We start from the raw sequence: 13005 nt of genomic DNA, 5'->3' as shown, positions 1-13005 counted from the left end.
CTAAATGTTTACACAGATCAAAAAGCAGAAGCTATTTATTGTGGACATCAGAAAGCAAGGACAAATATTCTCTGCCAAAATGGATTAAAAACTTTCAGATATCTTTATTGAATACTCAAGAATCAAAAATAAAACAAACATTGAAACAAAGATTGATTACAGTTTTGGGGCAATAACTGGTAAATGATTTCCCCTAGGCCCAGAGGTAATCATGAGTGCACAACTGAACACCTTGAACATTTTATTGTCTAATATAGCTGCCTTTTATAAATCCTTAAGAGCTATTTAGCTGTAATTTATACGGCAAATGAACATCTATTCATTATCATCTCTTCTCAGGTTAAAGTTGCACTATTTTTAACATTGCACACACAAAAGTAACTTTCAACACACTGTGCTTGCGATTGTTAATAATAGCCAACTTGCCACTGGGACTTACCAAACTGTTGAATAGCTCGGTCTGCACTCCAAGGCAATTCCAGTGTCATGTGCACTCTTCTTCGTTGGTTCCTTATTCTTTTATCAGCCTGCAGTGAAATTCCTGAACTGGCTGCTTCGGAGATAATGGCTACAAACTTGACAAATCAAAGAGAGTTCATTATAACTCTAGCAGATGTATCAACTATTATGGATGCTGATTTTCATGGAGTAGGTACAATCTCCATGATGAGAACAGCATATTGGCCTCTCAACACAATGTGTCACTAGGTGGTGGGATGTGGGTTCATTTCCGAGGTCTGTTACATGGTGAATTAGCAGTACAAGGTGCAGAGACCAGTTGCTTCCCCACAGTGAGGGGAGATAATAGCAGGGTGAAGTATGTAGTATGCTTGTCTTTATTAGCCAAGGCATAGAGTTTAAGAGCAAGGAGGATATGCTGGAACTGTACAAAAAGTTGGTTAGGTCACAGCTAGAGTACTGTGTGCAGTACTGGAATCCACTTTATAGGAGGGATGTGATAACACTGGAAAGGGCATTGAGGAGACTTACCAGGATGTTGCCTGGGCTGAAGAATTTTAGTTATGGAGAGAGATTGGATAGACTGGGGTTGTTTTCACTGGAGCAGAGAAGACTGAGGGGAGGACATTGATTAGAGTAGACAGAAAGAAACTTTTCCCCTCGGTGGAGGGATCAATGATTAGGGGGTAGGAGGTTTAGAGGGAATGTGAGGAAACATTTTTCACCCAGAGGGTGGTGGGAGTCTGGAACTCACTGCCTGAAAGGGTGGTGGAGGCACAGACCCTCATAACATGTGCACTTGCGATGCCAAGGCATAGAAGGCTAAATGCTGGAAAATGAGATTAGAATAGCTAAGTGGTTATTTTTGACTGGCACAGTCGCAATGGGCCGAAGGGCCTTTTCTGTGCCGTAGATCTCTATGATTTTAAGTACCCTGATTGGTCTTAAGTATCTCGTAGAAGGCAGCTTCTGGTGTTATAGGACTACCAAACAGTAAGAGATGCTGTGTGGCAAAGGATGAACAGATGGATCAGATAAAATCCATCCACCTTAGTGCACAAAAAAACTGCTTAACAGAGAAGTAATAAACACAATGCCCATGATGAGGAGGAAACAAATGTGATCTGGTCTGAATGTGTCAAAATGTTGTTTTATCTTTTCACTCGTCTTCAATCCTTCATATATTAACGCGGCCTGGTGGTATTACACAGCTATTTATACAAATGTACTTATTAACATTTGCAGAGGAAAATATGGTCATTGAGCTTAGGAGAGGCAACGCTTCAACAAGTTGCCAGTCATTTATTTCAAAGAAAAATAAGACATAATATTCATAATGAAAAACAAACCTACCTTGTCCCCATTCATGAACCGTTCCTTCTCCTTTAAATTCACATGGTCAATGGACAAATTTTGCTCGGCTCGGGACTCGTAACAAACTGAGCCATCTGGTTTGCGAACAACACGCCCCTTTCTTCCAGTCATCTATCAAAATGAATAATTCAAGTTTTTTTTTCCCCCAAACTTTGCGCCGAGTATTAGCATCAAGCACTCTCAGATGCAAGATTAAGCATCCACTCTCCTGCGCCAAACAAGTTGCTTCACCCGTATTTATGGACGGTACTATCTGCCGCACCTATGAGAGATTTCAATTTTCCACACTAATCATTCTTAATGCTTCAAGTGAGACAGATAACCTGGTCTAAATTATTGTATAGATAGTCTCCAGTTTTGGACTCATTCTGGCTTGGAACAGGGTGGAGACGACCAATAACCATTTCACTTGGTGTCCACAAGCAATAGAGTGTTCTTTATTCCATTAGCTCAGGAGGATGAATTCACACCCAAGTTCGAGTGATAATAGTGTGTAGCGCTGATTCCCTACGACCACAAATCTGGAATAACATAACTGTTGAACCTTTTTTTACTAAAACAAATGAATTCACGGTTAAATACTGTAAGATTGGATAAGCAGCAACATACCTTACCCTAAGAAAAGTCTGTGTTGAATTAACATTCTATGCCATTATATAATAGTGATGTTATAATGATCTACTTCTCTTCCTATCACCATATAATTATATGCAACAAAAATCCCATATTTGCTGCATTTTATGTACGATTATGTGATTAGTATCCCAAGTTCCTTTTAGCTTGGCCAGCACTGACCAAGAGATTAGTGTAAAGGTTAAAGGGCTTGGGATTGGGGGCAGTGTATTGAAATGCAAAGAAAACTGGTTGGCAGACAGAAAATAAAGGGTGAGAAGAAACAGGTCTTTTTCCAAATGGCAGGCAGTGACTGGTGGGGTACTGTAGGGATCAGTGCTAGGATACCAGCTGTTCACTACGTACATTAATGATTTAGATGAGGGAACGGAATGTAATATCTCCAAATTTGCAGATGACACAAAGCTGGGAGGGAGGGTGAGTTGTGAGGAGGCTACAGGGACACTTGAGAGAGATTTGGTTAAATTGAGTGAGTGGGCAAAAGCATGGCAGATGCAGTGGATAAATGTGAGGATATCCACTTTGGTAGCATAAACAGCAAGGCAGATTATTAATTGATTGGCTATAGATTGAGATAGGGTAATATGTAATGAGACCAGGGTTTCTTGCACACCAGTCGCTGAAAGTAGGCATGCAGGTGCATAGTATTTTTACCATCATAGCGGGAGGATTTGAGTACAGGAGCAGGGATGTCTTGTTGCATTTATACAGGGCCTTGGTCTCCTTATCTGAGGAAGGATGCTCTTGCTATAGAGGGAGTGCAGCAAAGGTTTACCAGACTGATTCCTAGGATGGCAGGACTGACGTAGGACGAGAGATTGAGTCTGTTAGGAGTCTTGAAGAAAGAGGGGCGATCTCATGGAAACCTATACATTTTTAGCAGGGCTAGACAAGGTGGATGTAGGAAGGATGGGGAGGGAGTACAGAACCAGGGGTCAGAATCTAAGGATATGGGGTAAACCAGTAAGGCCAGAGATGAGGAGAAATTTCTTCACCCAGAAAGTGCTGAGCCTGTGGAATTTGCTACCACAGAAAGTAGTTGAGGCCAAAATATTGTATGTTTTCAAGAAGAAATTAGATATAGCTCTTGGGGCTAAAGGGATCAAAGGATACAAGGGGAAGTGGGGGGGATCAAGTTACTGACCTGGATGATCAACCATGATCATAATGAATGGGGAGTGGGCTCGAAGGATCAAATGGCCTACTCCTGTTCCTATTTTCTATGTTTCTATGTTCTAACTTGCAAATTAAAATACATCCTTAAATATAAAGAAATATAATATAAAATACAATGCAAATTGTTTTTTAAAAAAATTACACACCTCCCACTCAGTGTTTTTGTATTGACTAGGCTCCATCTAGTGGCAGAAGTTGGTCAGTACCAGGATTACTTGATTTAACCTCTATCAGGACTTCAATGCAGCTCAGAATGGAAGTCAGAAGCCACAAGAGGAGCCGCTGAAGACCAGACCCCGAGGAATGAGGTAATGAGATAAGAACCTCCAAGGGTGTCGGCAAAGCCAGGGATCGGCAAGGATGGCAGCGGGAGGAGGAGGAATTGAGGGTGAGGGCGGAAGCTCTGCAGCATGTGAGCAGGCAGGTCACAGAAGTGGAAGTCTGCGGCAAATGACATTAAAGTGAAACTGATAACATTAAATGGATGTTTTAATTCTTCCTCAGAGTTACAAAACCAATGCGCAAAGTGGACAGGGCGAGCCCAGATCCATTCCTTGCTGGCTCCAAAATCCAATTGAATCTAATTCATGGTCCCCACAAGAGAAACCAAGAAGGTCCAAGCTGACAATATAAATAACTGCACCCCCTCTTAGGTTTGATCTTAGCCAAAAGGCCGGGCTCAAATTCAAATGTTGATACTACTTTATTAACAACATTAAAGTGAAACAATGATAAACGAGTTGACGTTAAGTGGGGACCTTCTGAACATGCACTTTCCAATCGGAGTTACTGGGCAGTGATCAACAGCAGAAACTTGGAATGCTTTCCCTCTCCCTAGCCCAAAGTTAATTTCAATGCTATACCACAACTAACTGGCTTGTGTGGTTCTATATCGCACCCGTGTCATGCATTTGCCCATAAGACATGTAAATTCTTCGAACGTTACCTCTGCCACATGCTCAGGACCACCAAACAAGTCAATCAGTTCATCCAGTGTATTCAGAGGTAGTTCTTTTCCTAGTAGTTCAACTTCTGCTAGCAGCTCCTCTTTCATTTTCTCTACAAAATCTAGTGTTGCTGCAACTGGGAAAATAATTCAAGTCAATCAAAATGATTCAAGATCACTAAATGCTTTTGTTCATAGACGCCTACATAGTGTTTAAAAATCATTTGCATTATTCAGCTCAAAAGTTTAAAGTTTTATTTACTAGTGTCACAAGCAGGCTTACATTGACAGTGCAATTAAGTTACTGTGAAAATCCCCTAGTTGCCACACTCCGGCACCTGTTCGGGTAACACTGAGGGAGAATTTAGCATGGCCAATGCACCCTAACCAGCATGTCTTTCAGACTGTGGGAGGAAACCAGAGCACCCGGAGGAAACCCGTGGAGAACGTGCAGACTCTGTGCACAGACAGTGACCCAAGTCAGGAATCAAACCCGGGTGGGTCCCTGGCGCTGAGGCAGCAGTGCTAACCACTGTGCCACCCCAAAAGGCAGCATTCAGAAAACTGTCTTATATTTAATAGGACTTAAAAGTATAGTTATCTTTGAGAAGATAACCAGGATTCTCTTTCTCCTAAAAATGAACACCACATAATCAAATGAGGAAAAAAAATGGGGCAATTGTGCCTTGTATATGCTAATGAGTGGTCCTAAAAACATACAGGGCCAATTCTAGAAATGTGTCTGTCTCAATCAGAGGAAGACTGGCTCTGTTCCATTCAGGATTACTTGATCTGTGTGTACCCTTAAAGAGGCCACAGGAGGACTCCAGCTATGCTTTCTCAAAGACTTAATTTGCGTAGCCAGAAAAACAGGAATACTCCTCCCTGCTCCTTTGCCCCGCCGTGGGCAGCTGCCGGTGTGCACTCGATACTGACCCTGCGCCACTTCACCTCTGCCGTGACCTTTCTTAGGTCCACTGTCACAGAATGACAGGATCAAAGTTGGAGGGTATCAAAAAGACGAGCCCCAGGCTCAGCCTAATTATTGAGATGCAGTCTGAGGACAAATTGCGGGTGGTCCCTGGGCCGGCTTCACTCCCTGCATGCAGTGCAAGTGCGATTTAGCCTAAGCCAGAGAACAAATAAATTACCCTGGCAAACAAGTTCAAAGATTCTAATCTGTACTGCGAGTGGAAAGCAATCAAATTCCACGAGAATCTTCCGAATGAAGTTTCAATCCAATATTTAATGCTCAGACTGAAAAGAACCTGTCATTTGAGCCAGCTGGCATTGTTTGTGATCAGCTAATGCAATGTGATGTTGAGAATATTAATATTAAATCAGGAAAGGCTTGCACTTTAATAATTAGCACCAAAGAGTTACATTTTACCTTCCTTACAATTAATCTGTCGGGTCTTGAATTTTACATTTTAAAAATTATTTTAGGAGCAATAAAAGTTCAGCCCCTCTAAGTGCACCACCACAAGATGACCTGCCACAGTTTGGCCAGTATCCAAGTGTCTCTTTGCCTTCTCTCGCAGTTTTGGCAGTGCCTTACAAAGATTGGAACCATTTCTTGCCACAATAAAGTCCTGTGCAAAGTGAGGAGTGTGGGCAGTGGCAGAAACCTCCAGCCTCGGAGTTCCTGGGTCACCAGCCTGGTGGAACTACTGTGGCCTAGTGTGACAAGGCAGGCCTTGTCATTGCTTTGTCATTGCTTACTGCACCAAATGGTAGAAAGGAGAGCCACTGGGATTCTTGGCTTGGTTTGTGGCCATGAAACACAAATGTGCGTTAAAACTATTAAACCCCTTGACAAACAGGATTTTTCTAAAACATTCCTGGCGCTGGCGGTCCCACCATTAAGCTCTGACACATATCGTAGCCTTGCGGGCGGCAAGCAGCGGCCAGTTTTAAAGTTTATTTATTAGTGTCACAAATAGGCTTACATTAACACTGCAGCGAAGTTACAGTGAAAATCCCCCAGTCGCCACATTCTGGCACCTGTTTGGTACACTGAGGGAGAATTTAGCACGGTCAAGGCACCCTAACCAGCACGACTTTCGGACTGTGGGAGGAAACCGGAGAAAATCCACGCAGACACGGGAAGAACGTGCAGACACCGCACAGACAGTGACCCAACCTGGGAATTGAACTTGGGTCCCTGGCGTTGTGAAGCAGCAGTGCTAACCACTGTGTGCCCGGCCAAGGTGCACTCCTGGAATATTTAAATTGGGTGATCTCCCCATAGCCCCTGGCAAGCCTTTGCGGGGCTTTGCAGTAGAAATTATGAATAGATGCATCAATATCTCAGCATTCAACACGGAAAATCTGGAACCATTGATCTCTGGTGCCAAAACGTTTGCCGCTTTCTTCAGTCCTCTTTGATTACACTGATCGTTCCAGAACTGGGATCAGTTTTGTTCGAGAAAGAAATTTCATTTTAGTAAAGTTCTGTCAATGAACTTGTGTGTGGTTAGCTTAAAGGTCATTACTTCTCTAAAATCAGTGGATTCGGGTTGCTCCATTTGTCATTTTTTTAAAGCTACATTTCTCTTTAGCTCCAGGAACTAGAGGCATTTGAAAATGGAGGATGACGAATTCCTAGTGCTGCCGAACTGTGATAAAATGTTTACTAGTGGCCTGACATGATTCTTCCTTCCTCCAGCCTTGTGGGAAGTCCCCACCCTTAACCTTTCGGCATGACAGAGATGATAAAATCAAGGGCGTAAACCCCATGCTGCACTAACGAGTTCGAACAACTTCGTGCCACTCAAATAATTCTATTGACTGGTACCTTTTGCCATTAGAAAACCATTCATAGGAGCATCCAAAGCAATGAGATCAGCATCTTCTGTTATCTCCATGGCAGATGCAGGCGATGAGTTCAGATCACTGTCAGTATCAAGGTCAGAATCACAGCTACTATCGTCACTGCTTTTCACCAAACATACATATTCTGGAATACTTTTCAAATGTTTCAAGGGACGACCACGTTGCTTTCCTGTGGTAAAGGAATTAAAGGAGGAAGAATTGTTTAGAAATAGTAATGGAACGCAGAAATTATTTTAAACAGCACAAGAAACAATACCAAAGGAGGAAAATATATTTAATGGAATGAAAGCAACTTCTTTTAAAACTCCTTCGCTGACTTGTTTGCCTCCGTATGTTAAAGTTAAAAGTTTACTTATTAGTCACAAGTAGGCTCAAATGTATGTGTATGGAATCCCTTCTATTCTCCAAAGAACTTTGCAGCATGATAAATCTATAAAATCTCGAGCTGAAGACATTGTATTTATAGCTTAAGGTCTGAATATGGGACAGTTCATACTGACGTGCAAAACTAGGAGTGAACAAGAAACGAGATAAACTGTTCTCTGCAGAAGTTGGAATCTCATTTCAAATCCGCCATTTGCAGTCATGTTTGTATAGTTCCTGCAGCTACTTTAACACAAATAAGCTTGCTACGCTCAGTAGCAAATAAGCTTGCTACGCTCAGGGCGGCACGGTGGCACAGTGGTTAGCACTGCTGCTTCACAGCTCCAGGGACCTGGGTTCGATTCCCGGCTTGGGTCACTGTCTGTGTGGAGTTTGCACATTCTCCTCGTGTCTGCGTGGGTTTCCTCCGAGTGCTCTGGTTTCCTCCCACAGTCCAAAGATGTGCGGGTTAGGCTGATTGGCCTTGCTAAAATTGCCCCTTAGTGTCCTGGGATGCGTAGATTAGAGGGATTAGCAGGTAAAATATGTAGGGATATGGGGGTAGGGCCTGGGTGGGATTGTGGTCGGTGCGGACGCGATGGGCCGAATGGCCTCTTTCTGTACTGTAGGGATTCTAATTCTAATTCTAATTTACAGAATTTAAAAGTGATACCATGGGTGTGTCACCCATTTCTATTTGGCAAACAGCTACTCAACTGACAGCAGGAGTACAAAGGAGCATTAAGCACAGCAAACATGAAAATATTTGCTGTTGTTTCATTGTACAGTACATACAATACAATATTCAATTTTCACAAAGAAAAACAAGGGTGTCATCTGTGTACTGTGATCACTGTATTCAAACTTTTAGCTTTTTACCAAATCTTAAGCTGAAAGCTTTGTACTATTACAGAGGGCAGTCTACACGTAATGAGTGCCATCATTCCCAAGCAAAAAATTGGTTTGCATTCAAATTCAGATGGAAACGCAGCTGTGTCTTAATCTGATGTGAAGTGGTTGCTCTTCCATCATCAGGATGCAACTGTGGAGGCAGAGGATGAAACTCTAAATCAGCAGAGATACTGGCACCAGGCCTATTGTTAATCCAGGGAGCAGGTGGTTTGGAAATGTGGAAGGGAGGAGTGAGCTGGTTTGGTTGCTTTAGGCCTGAGAAAGCTGATCCCAGCATACATGACTCACGCTGTGTTCAGTTGCAATCGAATACGAGATAGTGGCCTGAAATCAATCGGAGGTAGAGGAAATAAGCCTACGGTTGGTTTTAGGCTTAACCTCTGGAGTCACACAGGGCACCCTATCGAATTTAACATTCATTGCTTTCCCTGCACGGAGTGTGGATGCAACATTTGGTGCCATGATATCCTATTTCTAGCTCCTAATATCAGGCAATAAAAATACGGTACGTGCAAAAAAACCTTTGAAGTGCAACTTAATGTCTGATATCAAGGGAGTGGATAAGCAATCACACCTGCAGAAGTTACCACTTTTATTCCAAAGCAATTTACAAAAATTGGTCATATCAGTGCTACATAGAAATGAGTAAATACAGCTCAACTTATTCAAAGAAAACAGTTGTATTCAACTGATTACATTGAAAAAAATTGAGAAAGTTTCCGGCTTACTGCCTGAGTTGGTAGTGAATAGCTGCCAGCTAACACTTTTGTATGTTATCCTCATTTTAAACTGCATTTTTGGTCAATAACAAGCATTTCAGTTCTGAAATTATTTTGAATGCTGCATGCCCCAGATAAGAGGTGCTTGCTTAACTATTTTAAATGGGTTAATGCCTCAGTTAAGTTAGCAAATACATTCAGCGTTTGCGTCCCAGTCCCTCATAAGGTATTTTCAGAGCCTTAATCTTGCTGCCGTGACTGGTACTGTTGTGAAAATAAATGTCCACTATTTTATACTGCTGCAAAAATAACACATCAGCTTTCCTGCATTCACAGCGAACTCCCACATCCCAATACAGAAATGTACATCACAAAGTAGACATCAGTACACCTCCCAATCTTTAAAGAAAACAAGAAAGATGAGTCATGTCACATGTACATTATAAGAATCATAGAATCCCTACAGTACAGAAGGCGGCCATTCGGCCCATCGAGCCGACAACAATCCCACCCAGATGTTATCCCCATAACCCCATATATTTATCCTGCTAATCCCCCTGATACTAAGGGGCAATTTAGCATGGCCAATCAATCCAAGTCGCAAGTTGGACTAAGGCCCCATTGTTTACATTAAGAAAAGCTGAGATGATTTATTTTTCCTGTACTTTAAGGAGTTAGTGTAATGCTTACTGTTCATGAATGTTTATTAATCTTTTGTAACATTAATACAGCATCAGGGTATATGTGCTCATATTTCCAAAACTGCTGTAAAGATCAAACGGAATTAATATAGAGGCCGTGTGAGAATGGCCTTTTCTTAATTGTTAAACACCGATTTCCCATTTTCTAAATTGACCACTCATTTGTGCATTTTGTTAGTGCACCCTCCGAAATCTAAGACATCAGAAATTTCACAGAGCAAAGTTAGCCACTCTAGAAATGCATTCGGCAAAACCTTTAATCACCATTTAACACTCATTGCTAAGTGGCAAGAGTAATTTTGTCTCCAGACCAGCCAGGTCTGCGCAATTCATGTTGGTGAGTCTTATTGATAATGTCACTCTGTTGGTTCTGTTTTAATAAATATCAACAAAGAATAAAGAATACAGCACAGGAACAGGCCCTTCGGCCCTCCAAGCCCGCGCCGCTCCCTGGTCCAAACTAGACCATTCTTTTGTATCCCTCCATTCCCACTCCGTTCATGTGGCTATCTAGATAAGTCTTAAATGTTCCCAGTGTGTCCGCCTCCACCACCTTGCCCGGCAGCGCATTCCAGGCTCCCACCACCCTCTGTGTAAAATATGTCCTTCTGATATCCATGTTAAACCTCCCCCCCCCCATATCTTGAACCTATGACCCCTCGTGAACGTCACCACCGATCTGGGAAAAAGCTTCCCACCGTTCACCCTATCTATGCCTTTCATAATTTTATACACCTCTATTAGGTCACCCCTCATCCTCCGTCTTTTCAGTGAGAACAACCCCAGTTTACCCAATCTCTCCTCATAACTAAGCCCTTCCATACCAGGCAACATCCTGGTAAACCTCCTCTGCACTCTCTCTAAAGCCTCCACGTCCTTCTGGTAGTGTGGCGACCAGAACTGGGCGCAGTATTCCAAATGCGGCCGAACCAACGTTCTATACAACCGCAACATCAGACCCCAACTTTTATACTCTATGCCCCGTTCTGTAAAGGCAAGCATACCATATGCCTTATTCACTACCTTCTCCACCTGTGACGTCACCTTCAAGGATCTGTGGACTTGCACACCCAGGTCCCTCTGCGTATCCATACCCTTTATGGTTCTGCCATTTATCGTATAGCTCCCCCCTACGTTAGTTCTACCAAAATGCATCACTTCGCATTTATCTGGATTGAACTCCATCTCCATCTAGTCCTGCTGTGCAGTTTCTCACGCAATCAGAATCATAGAGGACAGAAGGAGGCCATTCAGCCCATCATGCCTCCTTTGGCTCTCTGGTAGAGCTATTTGATTGCTCCCACTTTCCCGTTCCTTCCCCATGAACATTATGTATTTTATCCACTTGGAGTACTGTGCTCAGTTCTGGTCGCCTCATTACAGGAAGGATGTGGAAAAGATTGAAAGGGTGCACAGGAGATTTACAAGAATGTTGCCTGGATTGAGTGGCATGCCTTATGAGGATAGGCTCAGGGAGCTCGGTCTTTTCTCCTTGGAGAGATGTAGGATGAGAGGAGACCTGATAGAGTTTTATAAGATGTTGAGAGGCATAGATCGGGTGGACTCTCAGAGGCTTTTTTCCCAGGGTGGAAATGGCTGCTACGAGAGGACACAGGTTTAAGGTGCTGGGGAGTAGGTACAGGGGAAATGTTGGGGGGAAGTTTTTCACACAGAGGGTGGTGGGGGAGTGGAATCGGCTGCCGTCAGTGGTGGTGGAGGCAAACTCAATAGGGTCTTTTAAGAGACTCCTGGATGAGTACATGGGACTTAATAGGATGGAGGGTTATAGGTAGGCCTAAAAGGTAGGGATATGTTCGGCACAACTTGTGGGGCCGAAGGGCCTGTTTTGTGCTGTGGTTTTTCTATGTTTCTATGTTATCCCTTCAGCTATTTACCCAATTCCCTTTGGAAAGCTACTGTGAACGGGTTTCCACCAGGCGGTGCATTTCAGAACACAACAACTCCCTATGCATACAAGAAGTTGTCATGTTGCCTCTGGCTCTTTTGCCGCTCACTTTATATCATATTTGTGTCCTCTTGCTACTGATCCTTCCCATGCTGGAAACATTTACTCTGTCAAAACGCTGATTTTGAACACCTCTTTTAAATTTCCTCTTAACATTCTAAAGTTCATCTACACATTTGTTTTTAATTTTATCACCCATTTAAAATTGTGATCATGCTGTATGTATAACGTTACCATTTTAAAAATTAAAATTCTGAAATTCCTCGTGATGCTATTCTGCTCTTGCAAATCAATAGTTGCCCTAGCTATAGTTGGAAGAGTCTGCCCCAAATCCTGAAGGCAGGGTTGTTTGTACAGCCAAGGCAGGTTGCTGGCACCTGCAAAGGGGCATTAGCTGTGCCAGCCTCTGTTTCTGAGATCAACAACCTAGGCCCCAACAAAACAAAGAAGAACATCTTGTTTCTGTAGTCGTCACCATTTTGCCTCCAGAAAAGGTGACTGATTTACCATGTTCAAGTAAGTGTTTGGGGCTTCAGAAGACTTTCTGTTGGTGTGAACTCTGCTGACAGCATTCAAAGGCCAGGGCTGGAATTCTCCAGCCGTTCATCCCCCCGCTGCCAGATGGGACAGAGAATTTGGCGCTCAGCTAGATCTCCGCTCACTTCAGCGGGGCAGGAGAATCCCAGTGTTGTGAATGGCCAGAGAATGCTGCCCCAGGCTTTGTTCGGGAAGAATGAGCATTCCAATGACACAACCCCTTGACGTAGGAATTGTGAACTGAAGATCTGGCCATTTCCCCAGCTGGAACATATAAATGGTCAGAACAAACCAAGCAGAATCCTGACATAATAAGGTTCTACACCAAATTCGCCCTCCTCGCCTCCAAAGGTGGCAATCAGACTTTACACCCTCTCCAGCCTT

The 13005-nt window shown here is 43.1% G+C and overlaps 1 protein-coding gene across 6 annotated transcripts in view; it reads right to left on the bottom strand.

The window, feature by feature from the left end:
- Positions 1-13005, bottom strand: part of LOC144479522 (protein strawberry notch homolog 2-like) — a 160204-nt gene that overhangs the window by 25225 nt on the left and 121974 nt on the right. For all 6 annotated transcript variants that reach the window (XM_078198297.1, XM_078198301.1, XM_078198298.1 and 3 more), the window contains 4 exons: positions 7386-7592; positions 4589-4725; positions 1813-1944; positions 440-575 (listed from right to left, as the gene is read on the bottom strand). In XM_078198297.1, the coding sequence (XP_078054423.1) occupies positions 440-575; positions 1813-1944; positions 4589-4725; positions 7386-7592 (612 nt within the window). The remainder of the gene's footprint in view (positions 1-439; positions 576-1812; positions 1945-4588; positions 4726-7385; positions 7593-13005) is intronic.

This window comes from Mustelus asterias, chromosome 26 (genome assembly GCF_964213995.1).
Source record: "Mustelus asterias chromosome 26, sMusAst1.hap1.1, whole genome shotgun sequence".
Classification (NCBI taxonomy): Eukaryota; Metazoa; Chordata; class Chondrichthyes; order Carcharhiniformes; family Triakidae; genus Mustelus; species Mustelus asterias.
This window is presented reverse-complemented; position numbering and strand designations above follow the sequence as displayed.